Here is a 21,160-nt window from a genome sequence, read left to right as displayed (position 1 = left end):
CTATTCAGGTTAGCTATCTTTTTTGTTTTTTGTTTGTTTGTTTGTTTGTTTGTTTTTTGTGAGACAGAGTCTTGCTCTGTCACCCAGGCTGGAGTGCAATGGCGTGATCTCAGCTCACTGCAACCTCTACCTCCCATGTTCAAGCGATTCTCCTGCCTCAGCCTCCTGAGTATGGGATTATAGGCACCCACCACCATGCCTGGCTAATTTTTGTATTTTTAATAGAGATGGGGTTTTACCACGTTGGCCAGGCTGGTCTTGAACTCCTGACCTCAGGTGATCCACCCACTTTGGCCTCCCAAAGTACTGGGATTACAGGTGTGAGCCACCACACCCAGCCTCAGGTTAGTTATCTCTTTTTGATTGAGCTTTGGTAATGTGTGTCTTTCAAAGAATTAATCCATTTTATGTTGTTTCAAGAATTAATCATTCTGTGTTGTTAAACTAACTGGCATATAGTTATTCACAGTGTTCCCTTTTTACCCTTACCCTTTTAATGTCTGTAGTCACTGCAGTGAAGTCCTCTTTTGTGTCTCTAATCTTAGTAATTTTTGTCTTCTCTCTTTTTATCTTTGTTAGTCTTGCTAGGGGTTTATCAATTTTATTGATCTTCCTAAAGACCCAGTTTTGATCTCACTGATTTTTTCCTATTGATTTTCTGTCTTCAATTTCATTGATTTCTGCTCTTTATTATTCTCTCTCTCTCTCTCTTTTTTTTTTTTTTTTTTTTTTGGTTATTTTGTCCTACTTTTTCTAGTTTAAGATAATGATTTGAGACTTTTCTCCTTTTCCAATATAGGTATTTAATGATATGAATTTCCTTCTAAGTGCTTTTTTAGCTGAATCCCTAAGTGATGTGCTGTGTTTTCATTTTCATTTAGTACAAAATACTTTCTAATTTCCCTTTTGATTTCTTCTTCAACCCACAGACTATTTATATGCTACCGGCTTCTAAAAAGTGGTTATCTTCCTGTGCTGGGATTATGTATAATGTTCCTTGCTTCTTTTCTATTGTTGCCCTTCTTGTGTGTTTGTGTATATTTTCCGGTTTTCTACATTGAGCATGTATTAGCTTTCTAATTAGAAAAAAGCCAATGAATATAAAATAACACTCTACATTTTATAGCACTTTATAATTTACAAAGTGCTTCATTTAATCCTCTGACATCCACTTGAGAAACATAATATTTCACAGATGTTGAAAAGGTTGTCAGGGTTTGAGTGACTCACCCAATGAGGTTATCAGGATTTGAGTGACTTACTCAATGTCACACAGATAGAGTAGGTTAGGACTCAAATCTAGATTTTCTGTCTCCCAGTATATTGTTCTGAATAAATTGAAAATAAAGTTTTGAAAAATAAATTGGAATTCACCTTGTGGGTATTTGGAAAGATTCATAGAGGTTCTTTGAAGCAATCATTGATACGAGGCATCTATCTCAGTTTAGTTTTAATTTAAATCTCTGATTACTAGTGAGGTTAAATATCTTTTAATATTTATTCTCTGGTATTGTTTGGCCATGTCGCCACCCAAATCTCATCTTGAATTGTAACTCCCACAATTACCATGTGTCATGGGAGAAACTCGGTGGGAGGTCAGTTATGGGGGCGGGTCTTTCCTGCACTGTTCTAATGATAGTGAATCAGTCTCACAAGATCTGATGGTTTTTAAAAAGGGAGTTTCCTGGCACACGCTCTCTTCTCTTGAATGCTGCCATGTGAGATGTGCCTGTCACCTTCCGCCATGATTGTTAGACCTCCCCAGTCACGTGGAACTGTAAGTGCAATAAATCTCTTTCTTTTGTAAATTGCCCAGTTCCAGGTATGACTTTATCAGCAGCATGAAAATGGACTAATACATTCTCTGTTCCCATTTCTTCTTTTCTGAATTGCTGTTTCTATACTTAGATTATTTTTCTATTGGATTGGTTGGTCCTAATTGATTTGAATGATTAAAATCTTCCAATACTAATATTTTGTTTACTATTTGTTCAGAATATCTTCTCTTAGTTTCCTGCTTATCTGTTTTTATTATTTCAATTTTGATCTTCAGGAAAATGTGCACTGGAGTGAGGAAAATTCGTGTGTTTGTTATAAGAGGAGTTCGTGTGTTTGTTATAAGAGGAGTATTGCTTTATTTTGATGAAAAGTGGGAGATAGAAGAGGATGGGATTAGAAAATAAGCCACTTGATCTTGGAAATTCAATTTACCAATCATTTGTCAGTTGCTTACACTTGCATATTGCCTATAATTGCTTATTGCCCACAGTGTACTAGGCCATGTGATGAATAGAGAGTAAAGAATAAATGTTACCTACTTTCAGGGACACTGATGGAGAAATATAACATGTAAAGTAAGGCAGTTAACATGGTATGTGCTCAAGTGAACTGTGGTATAAGATAAGCTGTGGCTCTCAAAATGTCTGTTCCAGCAAAGGGGAGTGAGTGGTTTGAGTTAGTTGGGAGTTGTATTAGTCAGGGTTCTCTAGAGGGACAGAACTGATAGGATATATGTATACATGAAAGGGACTTTATTAAGAACTGACTCACACGATCACAAGGTGAAGTCCCACAGTAGGCCGTTTGCAAGCTGAGGAGCAAAGAAGCCATTAGTGGCTCAGTCCAAGCCCCAAAACCTCAAAAGTAGGGAAGCCAACAGTGCAGCCTTCAGTCTGTGACTGAAGGCCCGAGAGCCCCCAGCAAACCCCTGGTGTAAGTCCAAGTGTCCAAAAGCCGAAGAACTTGGAGTCTGATGTTCAAGGGCAGGAAGCATCCAGCATGGAGGAAATATGAAGGCCAGAAGACTTAGCAAGTCAGCTTCTTCCACCTTCTTCTACCTGCTTTTTCTAGCCATGCTGGCAGCAAATTGGATGGTGCCCATCCAAATTGTGGGTAGGTCTTCCTCTCCCAGTCTACTGACTCAAATGTTAATCTCCTCTGGCCACACCCAAAAATACCCAGAGACACCCAGATACACCCATATAGGATACACCCAGAAGGATACTTTGCATCCTTCAATCCAATCAAGTTGACACTCATTGTTAACCATCACAGGAATTGTTTATGCAAGAATTCTGTAAGTTGAATGGGAGCAGGGACTTTGTATAAAAATTTTAGCTCATTTCATCTGCAGCACTTAGCATGTTGCCTGACAGTTAGTGCTCAAATATTTGTTTAATGATTGAGTGATGTTAACATGTTTAGGCAAAGCCAATTATAGAGACCTAACACAATGCATAGTCTATCGTTCCTATACCACCAACAAACAGCTCTGAGAATGTTCTGATACATCCACATTTCAGACATTAGCTTGCATTTCCAAAGAAAGGGAACACAACCTTTTCAAGAAAAAGAACACGTGATATGCACCCTTTATCATTGTAACAGAGCAGTAGTTAAAATTTTATATTGCTGACTATGGCCTTACAGTATAGTTTGAAATCAAGTAGTGTGATGCCTCCAGATTTGTTCTTTGTACTTAGTCTTGCTTTGGCTATGTGGGCTCCTTTTTGGTTCCATATGAATTTTAGAATTGTTTTTTCTAATTCTATGAAGAATGAGTGTGGTATTTTGATGGGGATTGCATTGAATTTGCTGATTGCTTTTGTCACTATGGTCATTTTCACATTATTAATTCTACCTGTCCATGAGTATGGAGTGTGTTTCCATGTACTTGTGTCGTCTATGATGTCTTTCAGCAGTGTTTTTAGTTTCCCTTGTAGAGGTCTTTCGACTCCTTTGTTAGACATGTTCCTAAGTGTTTTATTTTATTTTATTGCATCCTTTGTAAAAGGAGTTGAGTTCTTGATCTGATGCTCCGCTTGGTCGCTGTTGGTATATAGAAGAGCTACTGATTTATGTACATTAATCTTGTATCCAGAAACTTTGCTGAATTCTTTTATCAGTTTTAGGAGCTTTCTGGAAGAGTCATTAGGGTTTTCAAGGTAAACAATCATATTGTCAGCAAACAGGGACAGTTTGACTTCCTCTTTACCGATTTGGATGCCCTTTATTTCTTTCTCTTGTCTGATTGCTCTGGCTAGGACTTCCATTACTTTGTTGAAGAGTACTGGTGAGATTGGGCATCCTTGTCATGTTCCGGTTCTAAGAGGGAATGCTTTCAACTTTTCCCCATTCAGTATTATGTTGGCTGTGAGTTTGTCATAGATGGCTTTTATTACATTAAGGTATGTCCTTTGTATGCCGATTTTGCTGAGGGTTTTAATCATAAAGGGATACTGGATTTTGTCAAACGCTTTTTCTGCATCTATTGAGATGATCGTGTGATTTTTGTTTTTATTTCTGTTTATGTGGCACACCACATTTATTGACCTACATATGTTAAACCATCCCTGCATCCCTGGTATGAAACCCACTTGATCATGGTGGATTGTCTTTTTGATATGTTGTTGGATTCAGTTAGCTACTATTTTGTTAATGATTTTAGCATCTATGTTCATCAGGATATTGGTCTGTAGTTTCCTCTTTTGGTTGTGTCCTTTCCTGGTTTTGGTATTAGGGTGATGCTGGCTTCATAGAACAAATTAGGGAGGGTTCCTTCTTGCTCTATCTTGTGGAGCGGTGTTAAAAGGATTGGTACCAATTCTTCTTTGAATGTCTGGCAGAATTCTGCTGTGAATCCACCTGGTCCTGGACTTTTTTTGTTGGTAATTTTTAAATTACCATTTCAATCTCGATGCTTGTTATAGATCTGTTAAGGGTATCTAATTCTTCCTGATTTAAGCTAGGAGGGTTATATTTTTACAGGAATGTATCCACTCTTCTAGGTTTCCTAATTTATGTGTGTAAAGGCGTTCATAGCAGCCTTGAATGATCTTTTGTATTTCAGTATTTGAAGATACTCCTGTTTCATTTCTCAGTGAGGTTATTTGAATTTTCTCTCTTTTCTTGGTTAATCTTGCTAATGGTCTATCAATTGTATTTATCTTTTTGAAGAACCAGCTTTTTATTTCACTTATCTTTTGTATCTTTTTTTTTTGTTTCAATTTCATTTAGCTCTGCTCTGATCTTGGTTATTTCCTTTCTTCTGCTGGGTTTGGGTTTGGTTTGTTCTTGTTTCTCTAGCTCCTTGAGGTGTGACCTTAGATTGTCTGTTTGTACTCTTTCAGACTTTTTGATGTAGGTGTTTAGGGTTATGCACTTTCCTCTTAGCACTGCCTTAGCCTTATCCCAGAGATTTTGATAAGGTTCTGTCATTATTATCATTCAGTTTGAAGAATTTTTAAATTTCTATCTTGATTTCGTTTTTCACCCAATGCTCATTCGGGAGCAGGTTATTTAATTTCCATGCATTTGCGTGGTATTGAAGGTTCCTTTTGGAGTTGATTTCCAGTTTTATTCCACTGTGGCCTAAAAGAGTGCTTGATACAATTTCGATTTTCTTAAATTTATTGAGGCTTATTTTATGGCCTATCATATGGTCTGTTTTGTAGAAAGTTCCATGCTCTGTTGAATAGAATGTGTATTCTGTGGTTGTTGGATGAAATATTCTGTATATATCTTGTAAGTCCATTTGTTCTAAGGTATAGTTTAAATCCATTGTTTCTTTGTTGACTTTGTGTCTTGATGATCTGTCTAGTGCTGTCAGTGGAATATTGAAGTTCCCCACTATTACTGTGTTGCTGTCTATCTCATTTCTTAGGTCTATTAGTAATTGTTTTATAAATTTGGGATCATTGTACTGGTATAAAAATAGGCATATTAACCAATGGAACAGAATAGAGAACTCAGAAATAAACCCAAATACTTACAGCCAACTGATCTTCAACAAAGCAAACAAAAACATAAACATAGGGAAAGGACACCATTTTCAACAAATGGTGCTGGGATAATTGGCGAGCCACGTGTAGGAGAATGAAACTGGATTCTCATCTCTCACCTTGTACAAAAATCAACTCAAGATGAATTGAGGAATTAAACCTAAGACCTGAAACTATAAAAATTCTAGAAGATAACATTGGAAAAACCCTTCCAGACATTTATTGGGGGAACACACCCCCAATATTTCAATGTAGGTTCTTTCTATTTTCCATAAGTGTCGGCTGGCTGAGAAATAAAGAGAAAGAGTACAAAGAGAGGAATTTTACAGCTGGGCCACCGGCCAGGGGTGACATCACATATTGGTAGGATGGTGATGCCTACCTGAGCCACAAAACCAGCAAGTTTTATTAAGGATTTCAAAAGGGGAGGGGGTGCAAGAACAGGGAGTAGGTCACAAGATCACATGCCTCAAAGGGCAAAAAGGAGACCAAAGATCACATGCTTCTGAGGAAACAGGACAAGGGCAAAATCAGAAACTCCTGATAAGGGTCTAACAAAGATCACAAGGCAAAGGGCAAAAGCAGAATTACTGATAAGGGTCTATGTTCAGTGATGCACGTATTGTCTTGATAAGCATCTTAAACAACAGAAAACAGGTTCGAGAGCAGAGAACGGGTCTGACCTCAAATTTACCAGGGTGGGGTTTTTCCCCACCCTAGTAAGCCTGAAGGTACTGCAGGAGACCAGGACGTATTTCAGTCCTTATCTCAACCACATAAGACAGATGCCCCCAGAGTGGCCATTTATAGACCTCCCTCCAGGAATGCATTCCTTTTCCAGAGTAATCCTTGCTAGGAAAAGAATTTAGCGATATCTTCCCAACTTGCACATCCATTTATAGGCTCTCTGCAAGAAGAAAAATATGGCTCTTTTTGCCCGACTCCGCAGGCAGTCAGACCTTATGATTGTCTTCCCTCGTTCCCTAAAATTGCTGTTATTCTGTTCTTTTTCAAGGTGCACTGATTTCATATTCTTCAAACACACATGTTTTGTAATCAATTTGTACAGTTAACACAATTATAGTGGCCCTGAGGTAACATACATCCTCAGCTTATGAAGATAACAGAATTAAGAGATTAAAGTAAGACAGGCATAAGAAATTATGAAAGATTTTTTGGGAGCTGTTAAATGTCCATGAAATCTTCACAATTTATGTTCCTCTGCTGTGGCTCTAGCCAGTCCCTGTGTTCGGGGCCCCTGGCTTCCCGCAGCAGATATTGGCTTAGGCAAGGATTTCATGACCAAAACCCCAAAAGCAAATGCAATAAAAACAAAGATAAATAGCTGTAGCCTAATTAAACTAAAGTGCTTTTGCACGGCAAAAGGAACAGTCGACAGAGTAAACAAACAACCCACGGAGTGGGAGAAAATCTTCACAATCTATACATCTGAAAAAGGACTAATATCCAGAATTCACAATGAACAAATCAGTAAGAAAAAAAAAAATCCTACCAAAAAGTGGGCTAAGGACATGAATAGACAATTCTCAAAAGAAGAAGATATACAAATGCCCAACAAACATATGAAAAAATGATCAGCATCACTAATGATCAGGGAAATGCAAATCAAAACCACAATGCGATACCACCTTACTCCTTCAAGAATGACCATAATCAAATGCAATACCACCATACTCCTTCAGGAATGACCATAATCACAATGTGATACCACCTTACTCCTTCAAGAATGACCATAATCAAAAAATGAAAAAACAGTAGATGTTGGTGTGGATGCAGGAAATGTAAACTAGTGCATCCACTATGGAAAACAGTGTGGAGATCCCTTAGATAATTAAAAGTAGAACTACCATTTGATCCAGCAATCCTACTGCTGGATATCTATGGAAAGGAAAAGAAGTCATTATTCGAAAAAGATACTTGCACATGCATGTTTATAGCAGCACAATGCACAATTGCAAAATCATGGAACCAACCCAAATGCCCATCAGTCAACAAGTGGATAAAGAAATATATATATATATATTTTCATATATATATATATATATATATATGTTTCTACTGAACATATATATATATATATATATATATATATGTTTCTACTGAACATATATATATGATGGAATACTACTCATCCATAAAAAGGAATGAATTAACAACATTTTCAATGACCTGGATGAGATTGGAGACTATTATTCTAAGTGAAGTAACTCAGAAATGGCCAACCAAACATCATATGATCTCACTGATATGTGGGAGCTAAGCTATGAGGATGCAAAGGCATGAGAATGATACAGTGGACTTTGGGCATTTGCGAGGAAGAGTGGGAGGGAGACGAGAGATAAAAGACAACAAATATGGTGCAGTGTGTACTGCTAGGGTGATGGGTTCACCAAGATCTCACACATCACCACTAAAGAACTTACTGATGTAACCAAATACCACCTGTACCGCAATAACTTATGGAAAAATAAAATAAAATTTAAAAAGATTTTGTACATCGTTGTCAGACAAACCTGGGTTTGAGTCCCATCTCAGCTTCTTACTGGTTATATGACTCTTGATTTTCCTTATCTTTAAAATGAGACTAATAGCAATGTCTACCTTATGGGTCATCGTGGTGAGGATCCAGTGAGTGAAGTATATATAACACTAATCCCCTAATAGGAATTATATAAATACTCACTATGCCTCTTCCCTTGATGTGTAATAAAATGGGTGGAACTTGTGATTGCTTTTGAATTTTGTGACTTGGTTGATGTTTCCTAACAGGCATATTCTTCATCTCCTTCTTCACAGATTCAGAGACATATTGCATGTTTCAAGACAAGAAGTACAGAGTGGGTGAGAGATGGCATCCTTACCTGGAACCTTACGGGTTGGTTTACTGCGTGAACTGCATCTGCTCAGAGGTACAATCTCTCATGACATGTGATTTCCCAGTTTGCTTCTCAGCATGCAGAGAGGCCTTCAGTGCCCAAATGGCCAGTCACTGTGGGTGATACAATCCTGAAAGAAAGTAAAGAAGCAGACTGGTCGCTCTGTCTCATGCCTATAATCCCAGCACTTTGGGAGGCTGAGGCATGTGGATCACTTCAGTCCAGGAGTTCGAGACCAGCATGGGTAATATGGCAAAACCCCTTCTCTACAAAAAGTACAAAAATTAGCTGGGTGTGGTGGCACATGCCTGTTGTCCCAGCTAGTTGGGAGGCTGAGGTGGGAGGATCACTTGAGCTTGGGACTTCTAGGCTGAAGTGAATCGAGATTGCACCACTGCATTCCAGCATGGTTGACAGAGCAAGACCCTATCTCATAAAATAAAAGAAGAAAGTAAGAAGAAGATTGCAAGGAAAAATAAACATTTTCTGTCTTCTGTCCTCTCTTGCTTTTTGGCTTGATTTTTATGGGTTCTCTGAGTATTTGCTATGGACAGATATTTATGATCTCTTAGCCTAATGATATAGGGCATGGTTGCAGAAGGCAGAAGAGCCTGATAGTGGGAGTGGAGGTGAAAGCTCAATAGAATGTTTAGATTGTAAGACAAAGTAGTTTTTGAAAATTATTTTAAGGCTGACCTTTAGGGAGAATATTAGGACAAATTATAAACTGGTTCATTGGGAGAGTGGATTTTATGTTGTCTCAGCCAATAACTGTAATTAAGACTGAGTTTGTGAAACCTTGGCCTGTACCTCTTAAGGATTAGAGTTCCCTTGGCTTAGCCTTGGCTCCTGTCCAGTCATTTAGAAAGGATTTTGCATGGCTTGAGTGCCATCTTTGCAATAGGTAAAGCAGGTTGTTCCATCTTCTTCCCATGGTCTTGACCCAGGAGCATAGCTCTGGTCCATCTTTCTGAACAAACCTCTACCATCATATGTTAGGCTAGAGTTTCTTGTTGTCTACACTATAGATATTTGGTTGGGGGCTGTCCTGCGCATTGTAGGATGTTAAGTGGTATCCCTGGCCTCTACCCATTGGATGACAAGAGCACCATCCCCAATCATAATAACCAAAAATGTCTCCAGACCTGGCCAAGTTGCCTGGGGAGCAAAAATCACCCCTGGTAGAGAAGCGGTGCACTAGGCAAATTGGAAAGGGAGGCCTTGTACTAGGCATTGAGAATTCTGAACTTACACAATGGATCTTCAAGACCAGCTTCTTACTTGAGACCTTGTGTAAGGACTGCACCTCTTCCCTCATGCCCAGCTAGAGCAGAAACAATCACTTGCAGCCTGATTCATTTACCATTTGAACATAATTTTGGGCTGTCAGAATTTTGAGCATGTGGAAACATAATTATCAGGTAACATCAGGCAGTATTAAGAGGCTATGAGGTTCTAGAACAAAGACAGACCAAGTTTCCAACCCTGCCTCTGCCACTTATGAGCCACTGGACAAGTTGCCTGACCTCAGTGATATTCGTTCATCTTCCTCTTTTTATAAATGGGATAGTGATATTGCCATTTCATAGGGTTCTGGAACGGATTAAATTTACAAATCCATTTAAATCATTTAAAACAATGCTTAGTCATGGTAAACATTCAAGAAATGTTAACAGCTGTGATTGTCATCATTGCTGTCCTTATCATTGTGGTTGTCATCATCATTATTATTATTAATCTATTAACTCTAGAACAGAATTCAGTATGTAGCATTAAGGAGGATTCCATTTAGACCTCAGCTGGGAGGTGTGGTTTCTGATGTGCTTCAGTGATCTCAATTCAAGATTATACCACCTGCCTCTGAGAAGTGTGATACGTGAGGAGCTTCTGTGTGTTGCCAAATGCAACACTCCAAAAAAATTATTCTAGAAAGTACACAAGAAAAGGAAAAGGTTGTGATAAGGCAATTCCAATTTGGATAAAAGAAGCCTGCCTCTTTAAATGGTTAGGGCATGTATTAAATAGATCATTTGGGGATTGATTAACTGCCTGAGATGGCCTGATTTTGTCGGATTCTTGACGCGACACATTGAAGATGGACAGCTAACCATTGGGAGCTGAGGCTTCGCTGTCTGCAAGGCAGTCAAAATGTTAAAATGATTGATCCCAATGCCAACAGCTCAAGCACAAGGCATCTTCTATTTCTAGGTCCTCTTCACTACTTTATTCCCCCACAACAGCCTGACAAATACAAGTAGCCCTTGCTGCAAATGATTTATGGATGGTAAATGTAAATGAAAAATTTATTTCCAGAGTATGTCTTTCTTCTAGAAATGATTGTGAGCTGTCAGAGCGAGGGATCTTGGAATTGTAGATCAGGCAGGGACGCAGTTGCCCCACCCAGGCATACTACCTAATCAGCTAAATTGCAAACTCTAGCTTGTTCTCAGAAGAATTTTGGCTAAAAAGGAAATGAGAAGAATCACTCGGCCCACTGGGCCAAGGCAGAGTTATATGGAATCCAGGATCCATCTGCTAGGGATGCCTCCTTGCCCAGGGCTGGGTAGCAGCTCAGGGGACCCATTGCTCATTGTGTCTTTCATGTTATTGGACAGGTGATTATGAAATCAGAGTAGGTTCTTGGAAAAGACATGCAGCTAAAGCTGGGGAATGGTAGAAATGCCATAGAGCCAGGCCAGAAGAAGCCTGTCACAATTAATGGGAAGCTTTGAAAATTGGAGGAGTGGTGATCTCAGCCTTAGAAAAATATGCCAGTAAACTATCAACCAACCCAGGAGAGGTGCTGGTGATGAGAAAAGGAAAGAAAATGTTGAATGCATTCAGCTTATTGGGAATGCATTATTCACTGCCTGGGTGAGTCCCTGCATGACTGTTTCCCAAACTGGCTTGATCCCAGCGACCTTTGAAAGACATTTATTTTTTCTCATTGCCTTCTCTTTTTCAGAATGGGAATGTGCTTTGCAGCCGAGTCAGATGTCCAAATGTTCATTGCCTTTCTCCTGTGCATATTCCTCATCTGTGCTGCCCTCGCTGCCCAGGTAAAGCAGTTTGTCTCTTTCTTTCCTAGCTGTGGTTCTCTATCTTCCCTCTTCACCCAACTCATCTCATCTCCATAATTCCCCAGAAGGGAAACTTCCAGACAGATAACAATAGGAACCTTTAGGCAGTCCAAACTGGCCTCTAAATACTTTTTATAGCCCAAATGGGGTACATTCTAGGCTCTAATAAGTTATTGGGTACCCAGTAACAGATTTTTATTGGCATTTTAATCATTTGAAGGTGGGTGTCAATCGGAGATGGAAATTGTGGCCCAGAGATTTTCTGCTGTAAGCAGCCTCTTCCTGCCATGGGCAGCAGGCACCAGGAGAGTTGCAGCATGGCGGCATGTGTCTTATGCAATTAGTGCTGGAATTGCATCCGAGCATAGCTTCTAAATTATGAGGGGGCCGTTCATAAATCAAAGGAGCTGACCCAGTGAGGTTTATGACAGTATAAAGCTGCCTGCCTGCTGAATAGTCAACTTCTCCAGACTGCACAGTTATTATGTACACATTGTTAAAGAGTAATTCTAAGGGACAGCCAGGCAGAGATTTTTCGCAAGGCTGTTAGGATGTCTACTTTCACGATTTGCAGCTAGGATATTTGTCTGAGGCAGGGGCTCTCTCAATGACACTTTGTTCACGTCTGACTGGGGCCTGATTCCGACCCCAAAAGTGTGTGGAATAATTCAGAGAATGCCTGTGGGCCCAATGGCAGTCCTAGAAAAAGCTACTTGACACTCTTGGGATCTGTCAAGTACAAGTCTTATCATCCTGTAAGTTGATTCTATTTCTCTTTAGGGTGGAAATTCTTGAACTAGGGTTCCTGGGTGGGCTTTTGAGGGTCAAAGAACCCCTTAAAATTGCTTGCAGTTTTTGATGTAACTATGTATATGTGTAAATTCCTTTAGAGAACATCCGCAGCTTTATTGTCAGTCCCAAAGGGGTGTTCACGAAGAACCACTACCCTAGCTAAGGTATACACGGTGCTTTTTAAGTGGTGAGGAACTTCCAGAACTTATAAGAGAGAAACCAAATGTATCAGGGCAAAAAATCTTAGGAATAAGGCTGGGAATGGGGTTCAATGAAAACCCAGTCAACTGAAATGTTCCAAGAGTGGAGGATTTTTTTTTTTTTTAATGGAGAAGAAACACCCAAACTCTTTTTGTCACCACCTTTATAATATATATTTTCCTGCATCAGTAAATACACCCTAATGAACAAAAGTGATTTATTTCCAGATGGCAGATCATGCCATATCACAGGTTTTTAAATTGTGAGTGTTGGTGCTGATAGTATATGCTTTAAGATGTCAGAGAGTGACTCGGCATATGACCAACCTAAAAGTTGCTGGGGTTTTTTTGGAATAAGTCCCTAAGCGAGGCTTACTGTTTCTGTATGTGTTCATTTGCTTCTTCTTCCTAAACTGGATTGCAAAAATGTGGTATGGGCAGCGGGGTGTGGGGGTGGGGGTGCTCTGGTAAATGGGAACAATGTTTCTGATAAAGTTGTCACTCTGGAGAGCTTTTTTTTTTTTGTCAACCTGCCAGGTAGCCTGTCAGATAGTCTTATAAAAACTTTTTATTCCCCAGAAGTCTCCAAAAGTGGTCTAATGTCATAGGAACTTATCTAAACTTCTGTGTAAAGATTGGTCTTCCCTGGGAAGAAGGTTGAGGCATGACCCAGACCCAGAGCATACGGCAAAAGAACATAGAATAGAATATGGCTGCACCTACCCCAGATGCCTAACAGGAGGCAAGTATTGAGAAAAAGGGAGAGTATAAGCTAGCAGTTATTTTGAGAGAAAAATAAAGTGTTAAAAGAACTGAGCTCAAAAATTCCAGAGGTGAGAACATTGAAAGAAATAAACACCATTATCGTTAAGACTTAAAAAGCTCATTTTATGGTATGGAGGATAGAAATAAACTATTCCTTTTCTTTTCCTTCTTGCTCTTGCAGCTCACTTCTCCATAAGTTCATTTTTCTTCTTGTTAACTATAACCTTTAACAGCTCTTTCTGTGGGTAATAGTCCTAAAATTCCCTAGTCCTTATATACCAAAAAAGTATTTACTTTGCAATCATTCTTGAATGATAATTTGGCTGGGTATGAAATTATATGTGCATGTTCATCTCCCCTCAGCACTTTGAAGATACTACTAAATGGTTTTTTGGCTTTTTTGTTTGCTTGTTTATTTGTTTGTGGTTAAGAATTCTGCTATTTGTAGTTCTTTTGTGGGTTCTTCTGTTTTTTGTTTTTGTTTTTTCCTTCTAGCTTTTAAAACTTTCTTCTTTTCATTGATGCACACAATGGGATGTGTAAGTTTGATTATTCTCTTCAACCTGCTCAGCAGATGATTTTTTCAGCCAAAGGAGTCAAATTTCTCATCAATTTTTAGTCAGTTTTTTGAAAATTATCTCTTCACCTTCTTATTTTTTCTCATTCTCAAACTTGTCTTTGTTGTATATTATTGCATCTCATTTAATTTATCCTTTATGTCTCCTTTAATTTTCCCTCCTGATATTCTCCCTAAAATGATATATTACTTCAAGTCTATTCTCCAATTCATGAATTCTTTCCATGCATACTATTTAGGCCATCTGTTGGGGTTTGTTTGTTTCCTTGTTTATTTTCAATAACCTTGTTTCCCCTCAGGTTTTCAAGTTATTTAAAAAGACATCTACATGATGCTAATTTATAACCTGTTATTGTTTTGGGGGATCTTATTCTCTTTTTTACCTCTTTAAAATATTTAAATGTTTATTTGAAGTCCATTTCAGATTGTTGAAATATTTAAATATTTTTAGATGTGAATTGTCACCTTTGCTGGGTTTCTTGACAGCTTTTCTCAGTCCTGAATTTTCCTTGGTTTTCTACTTTTTCTTTCAAAGCTCATTATCCATGGGTGTTTTTGTTTGTTTGTTTTTGTTTTTGTTTTTTCTTGCATGAGCCCTTCCTTGTGGAATGGTTGTTGCAGGCTTTATAGTTCACTTTGCTCTAAACCAGGTCATATATTAATGACTCGGTTTGGGCTGCCTCATGCCCGAATGGTCTATTTCTACCTCTGTTTTCTTGTGCACTACTAGTCTCTGATAATGATCATGGACAGAGACCTCATCTACAACTGCCTACCTTGGACAATCAGTGTTTTTTAGGGAACACTGAATGGGGAGAGCTATGTCAGCCCCTGTTTACGTGTGAGTACTATGACCCTAGTCCCCAACTTCGCATGGGAAGCCACTTGCAAGCTGCAGTTTCTCCTCAGCCATTTGGATCCAAACTACCCATATTCAGTCCCAGCTGCTGATGGACCATATGGCTTTGGCTCCCACTTATTGCTGTACTTTCCTCCACTATTTTATTCCACAAAGAGTTTTTTTATGTTTCTGAATATGATTTTACAGTTTCCACATTTTATTTATTTATTTTTCTAGTTCCACATTTCATCTCTCTTTGTTTTGAAAATAACAGGGAGATTTCTCATGTGCTCTCTTTGCCATATTGAACCAAAATGCAACCAGCTATTCTTTCTTCCTACTGAAGATAAAGCAAGAGTAAATAGCTTTAAATCATAGCAGAGAGGAATGGAGCTTTACAAAAGGAAGAACTTTGGAACACCATGGCTGTTAAATCCTAGAATAAATGACTAAGGAGAATTTTAATCTCTTTACTTAATATTTCTAGAAATAAAAAGGTACCCACCCATCTGAGATAGAGTTGGCACAGTCGTGCTTTGAGACAGGGCAATGGATGTGATGACTCCTCTGTGTTCCTTCCACCCCAGTGATTATTAGGCATGAGGAAACTCATGCCTTCAGGGTCACAGAAATGTTTGGTCAAAGAAAAGGGCTCTGGTTTTCTGTCTTAACCCAATGGAAGGCACTGTGATGAAAATGTCTTCATTTAAGAAGAAAATATTTAAAGCCAAGATGATGAATAAGCTCTGTATAAAAAGGAGAAGACAAACAAGCAAACCATATACTCCAGATATTGGCTTTACATACTGTCCTATAGCAGTATTGACTTAGAGGAGCTTTTGCCTAGGTAGTAACAGACTCAGTGGAAGTGTCCTACCTATCATGCTTAGAGCTTAGTTTCCATTGAAGGAGACAGAGGAGCCATCTCATTTCATTTGTTTATATATTTCCCATGGCTCTTGCTTTCTAAACTCTACCTCTAAAATTTCCAAGGATCCCACCTATATTTGAAATTGTCTCCTACAGCTCCTGCTAAACCGTGGAAATCATAGTATGCAGGCAGCTCTTCCAGAAATACCAGAGAGAAATCTATGCTGATTCCCACAAAGAGCAAATAAAACTATTTTCATCAGCACTTGTCCAAGTCTTGGCAAAGGTCAAGTCTTAGTCACATACCACAGTGCTCTACTGGGCCCAAAGAGGCTACATGGAGGCTGGAACATTCTTAATGGAAAAGTCAAGACTGCATAGGACTCATGAATGTCATTAAATTCATCCTGGTCTCTAAGCAGGACTCTGTGGAGTCCCTGATAATTAAGAGATTTTAGAGATTTGTAGGAATTAAATTCCCTATCTTCTCTTTTGGGGGAATGAAGTGGTAATGCTGGAAGGGAAAGTAAAACAACATGACTTATTTTCATAATATGTGTGTGTATAAAATATATATATTTCATCATATATTTATTATATATATGCACAGAGAGAGAATTTTATCACAAAAAGAAGACTTTTATAGTGATCAGGAGTCTAAATCGTATTATCTAAGAGGGCTTTTTAAAATGGTCATTCCACTGAGAATTTGCTGTTCAGAATTAATAAATTTGGGTTTTCCTGGAAGTATTCCAGCATTCCTGTGTTATTAAAGAGCTCTTATAAAATTGCCAAAATAACTGATTTGATCTGGTTAGCAGAGACCTAATCCACAGTGTTTCCTTTTGGCTAGGTGAAAAAGTTTGGCACTATGAATGGTTTTAATAGGAATAGTGACAGTGTGGTTTTGCCAAGAGAGACAACCAAATCTTAGATATTCAAGGTAGGTGAGGGAAAAGACCTTACCAGTGTTGCACTATAGTGTGTGTTCCCATAAGGAGAATGTGGGAAGCCCTGTGTCATTTCTCTTTCAACAATGGTTGGGTTGTGAGTGAGCTAGCAAACACAGGTATTTCTGCCACAATATGATAGGCACATATCTGAAAATCCTCACATTCTACAAAATTGTACACTGAAAAATAACAGGGCTTAAGGAAAAAGTAGCATTGGAGAAAACCACTCAAAACGTATGCAGCTTTGTAACCAGAATACTAACAAAGCAACTGTACTAATGAAATACTAACACAGTTTAAAAAGGCATCTTACATTTCTAATAAAATATTACAGTAAATATAGACTTCTAGAATTCACCTTTTAAAATGGTAACATTAGCTTGAAGGAAGGATGTTTAAGGAAGAATTGAAGCTGCTGAGTTATAGAGACAACAGTAAATTGCTCAAAGATCAGGGAGAATCATGTAATAAGCACTTATAAGACAGAGCATGCGGCCCAACTGAGGCAAGAGGAAGAATGTAGGGCAAATGGCTTGCTGATTTCAGTTGAGTTAGTGTACTTGGCTTTTAGCTGCAGTCACTTGGTAGTGCAAAATATTAATTTGCTGGGTAATCATATATGAACTAATGCAATTTCTATTTTATACCAACTTCATTCCCTTATTTAGCACTCACATATGAACCACTTGTGTTACACAAATCCACACTATAGTGCAGACTGTGTAAGCTGAGGTAGATACATGGCATTTGACTTTAGACAAGTTTAGAGTAAGAGTTGAAAATCACTTGTCTACTCTGAATTTGCTTTTTTTGTCTTTAATCACTGACCTATCTGCCCTTGTGTTCCCCTTTTCTCCCATCCATGCATTTATATTAAAAAGGAATCTAGAGTCTAGGTCTATGACTATGTCTGTCTATATCTGTGACTTCCACTGTTACAGTAACCAAGTAGACAGGCCTTTTGTGTTTCCTCCAGTTTTTATCTAGGGCAAAGGTTCAAAAGAGAGATTTATTTATTTTTTTTATTGTGGTAAAACATGCACAACATAAAATGTATGATTTTAGTGAATAATTCTGTGGCATTAAGAACATTTACAATATTGTACAAGTGGTAAGAACATTTACCGCTAATCTAGTTTCTGAAATTTTTCACCACCCCAAAAGGAAACCTATTACACAGTCACTCTCCATTCCCCTTTTTCCCTAGCCCCTGGTAGCCATGAATCTACTTCTCTATGGATTTGCCTATTCTGGATGTTTTGCATAAGTGGAATCATACAATTTGTGGCCTTTTGCATCTGGTTTCATTCACTTAGCATAGTGTTTTCAAGGTTTACCCATGTTGTAGCATGTATCAGTATGACTTTTCTTTTTAGGGCTGAATAATCTTCCATTATTATGAATAGATCACTTTCGTTATCCATTCATCTGTTGGTAGTCATTTGGGTTGTTTCCACCTTTTGGCCACTGTGAATAATGCTGCTATGGACATTTATATACAAGTTTTTGTGTGGCATATGTTTTCAATTATTGTGTATATACCTAGGAGTGGAAATTCTGGATCTTAAGGTAATTTTGTCTTTAATTTATTGAGGAATTACTCTTAAATTTTAAGGTTGCCCCATCTTCTTTTAGTTCATTTCTTTGAGTACCTACTGCCAGCCATCCCCATGGTTGCTGCTGATTTGCTGCTGTTGCCACCATCCATATCTGATCTCCATTGCTCTCTTCTCTCTTCTATTCTCTTCTGAATTCTATATTCATTTGTGTCTTGGATTTTATCAAAAAAGATCAATTCCTTGTTAACAGTAACAGTCAATTCACATATTGTTTTCCTTAGTAAGGTGACTACAATAGCTGTAATGTGCAAGATGATCAATCAGGGTCCACTCCTTTGCCTGCAAAAGATTGGTATATATATTACACATAATAATTATATATATGTATATATATATACACACACACGTATATATATATATACACACACACACACACGTGTGTGTATATATATGTCTTTATGGGTCCAGAGTTATCCAAAAGCCTAAGGATTCTGAAATGTTGGTGTCTGGAGAGCAGATATTTTGCTTTATTATTATTATTACTATTTTAGGTTACTGAGGGGTTGCCAAAGGAGATGTTCACTTTTGATCACTAGACCTTCCGTGTCCATACTGACTGTTCTCTTAAACCCCTTTAACTATCTTCTATGCCTTATTTCCACTATTTTTCTCATACCATTGGTCCTTGGACACTTGACACAGTACAAGGGGTTAAAACCTTCTTCAAGAAAGTAGCATTCACTGGGCGCGCTGGCTCACGCCTGTAATCCCAGCACTATGGGAGGCCGAGGCGGGCGGATCACAAGGTCAAGAAATTGAGACCATCCTGGTCAACATGGTGAAATTCCATCTCTACTTAAAATACAAAAAATTAGCTGGGTGTGGTGGTGCGTGCCTGTAGTCCCAGGTACTCGGGAGGCTGAGGCAGGAGGATCGCTTGAACCCAGGAGGTGGAGGTTGTGGTGAGCCAAGATCATGCCACTGCATTCCAGCCTAGCAACAGAGTGAGACTCCGTCTCAAAAAAAAAAAAAAAAAAAAAAAGGAGCAGTCAGTTTACCTTTACCAGATGAGGTGATCTTTGTCTCTGGTAAACTCTGGGAATTTAATTTCTTTTTAAAAAGAATGTGATTTCCTTTTGGTATGCTAGAACCCTTATGTCGTGTAAGAACAAGGCTTTTAGGCGCATTATGGCCTTCCATTATGATAGAGCAGAACTCTTAACTTCTATTTCTTTCAGTGAACATTAACTAAAGCTAGCCTCACACAAAAGTAAAGAAGGCGATACCACATTGAGGGATATCAAGAGGCCCATTGGTCCCAAATAAATCTTCCATTTGCTTTCTATATGCAAGAAACTGCCACCATTATAATAGTTTTTCAGGGTTAAGATAGTGTTTCCCAAAATTTGCTCCAGAGAACATAATTTTGTGGGATGGTAATTGAGTTTACTAGGGAAAACATTTGTATGGTAAAATAAATTTGAGTTTCTGAATTAGAAAAAGTTCAACGTGTGATTTTCAATGTAAGACTTCTCAGAGTCACATATATACACACACACACAGACATATACACACATTTATAATTTAAGAGGAATAAGTTTTTTATTTTTTAATTGACACGTAATAATTGTACAAATTTATGGAGTACAAAACATAGGGATCTTTTGATACCTACAGTGTGTAGTGATCAAATCAGAGTATTAGCATATCCATCACTTCAAACATTTATCATTTCTTTGTGCTGTGAACTTTCAAAATCCTCTCTTCTGGCTGTTATTGTGTATCATTTAACCATCCTCTCCCTATCCTCCTCTTTCTGCTACCCTTCCCAGCCTCTAGTAACCACTATTCTACTTTCTGTTTCTATGAGATCAACTTTTTTAGCTTCCACATATGAGTGAGAACATGCAGTGTTTATCTTACTGTTCCTGACTTATTTTGCTTAAGTTAGTATTTTCAAGGCTCATTCGTGTTGCTGTGAATGACAGGATTTCTTTCTTTTTTATGACTGAATACTACTCCATTGTGTATGTATACCGCATTTTCTTTATCTATACTTCTGTTGGTGGAAACTTACGTTGATTCCATATCTTGCTATTGTGTGTAGTGCTGCAATAAACACAGGGATATAACTATCCCTTTGATATACTGATTTCCCTTTTTTTTTTTTTTTTTTTGGATATATACCCAGTAGTAGGATTGCTGGATCATATAGTAGTTTTATTTGTGCTTCTTAAAGAAACCTCCATACTGTTTTCCATAGTAGCTGTACTGATTTACATTCCCACCAACAGCATATGAGTTCCCTTTTCTCCACATCCTCACTAGAATCTATTATGTTTTGTCTTTTTGAACATAACCATTCTAACTGGGCTGAGATGATACCTCATTGTGGCTTTGATTTGTATTTTCCTGGTGATTAGTGATGTTGAGCATTTTTATATACTTGTTGTCTGTTTATATGACAGAGCCTTGATACATTAGTATACATTGTGAATCTACCAGAGAGGTATATGGGATGTAATATTGTCTAAACTTATTCAGCCATAGGACCTATTTTTTGGAGGCACTTTGCAGAATTAGGATTCTTTATTATGTGCTTCGAGAAGTGTTGTATTTTGCCATTCAATTTCTAGGAGTAATTTATGTTATAGCAATAAGCTATTGGAGAAGTTTGTTAGGGTAGTAGGCAATTTTAGCCCAAGACCCTAAACTAGTACTACTCAAATTTTAACGTGCTCAAGGATCACCTTGGGAGATTTGATAAAATGCAGACTCCCAGACCCTACACCAAAAATCCTGAATCATTTAGGCTGCAATGGGTATCATGCATTTCACACAAGCAT

The 21,160-nt window shown here is 38.2% G+C and overlaps 1 protein-coding gene across 8 annotated transcripts in view; it reads left to right on the top strand.

The window, feature by feature from the left end:
• Nucleotides 1-21,160, top strand: part of CHRDL1 (chordin like 1) — a 121,418-nt gene that overhangs the window by 24,063 nt on the left and 76,195 nt on the right. For all 8 annotated transcript variants that reach the window (XM_045384503.2, XM_005594368.4, XM_005594370.4 and 5 more), the window contains exons 3-4: nucleotides 8,598-8,710; nucleotides 11,643-11,736. In XM_045384503.2, the coding sequence (XP_045240438.2) occupies nucleotides 8,598-8,710; nucleotides 11,643-11,736 (207 nt within the window). The remainder of the gene's footprint in view (nucleotides 1-8,597; nucleotides 8,711-11,642; nucleotides 11,737-21,160) is intronic.

The sequence above is a fragment of the Macaca fascicularis genome, chromosome X, assembly GCF_037993035.2.
Source record: "Macaca fascicularis isolate 582-1 chromosome X, T2T-MFA8v1.1".
Taxonomy (NCBI): domain Eukaryota; kingdom Metazoa; phylum Chordata; class Mammalia; order Primates; family Cercopithecidae; genus Macaca; species Macaca fascicularis.
Note: the sequence above shows the minus strand (reverse complement) of the source record. Positions and strands in the feature narration are given on the sequence as shown.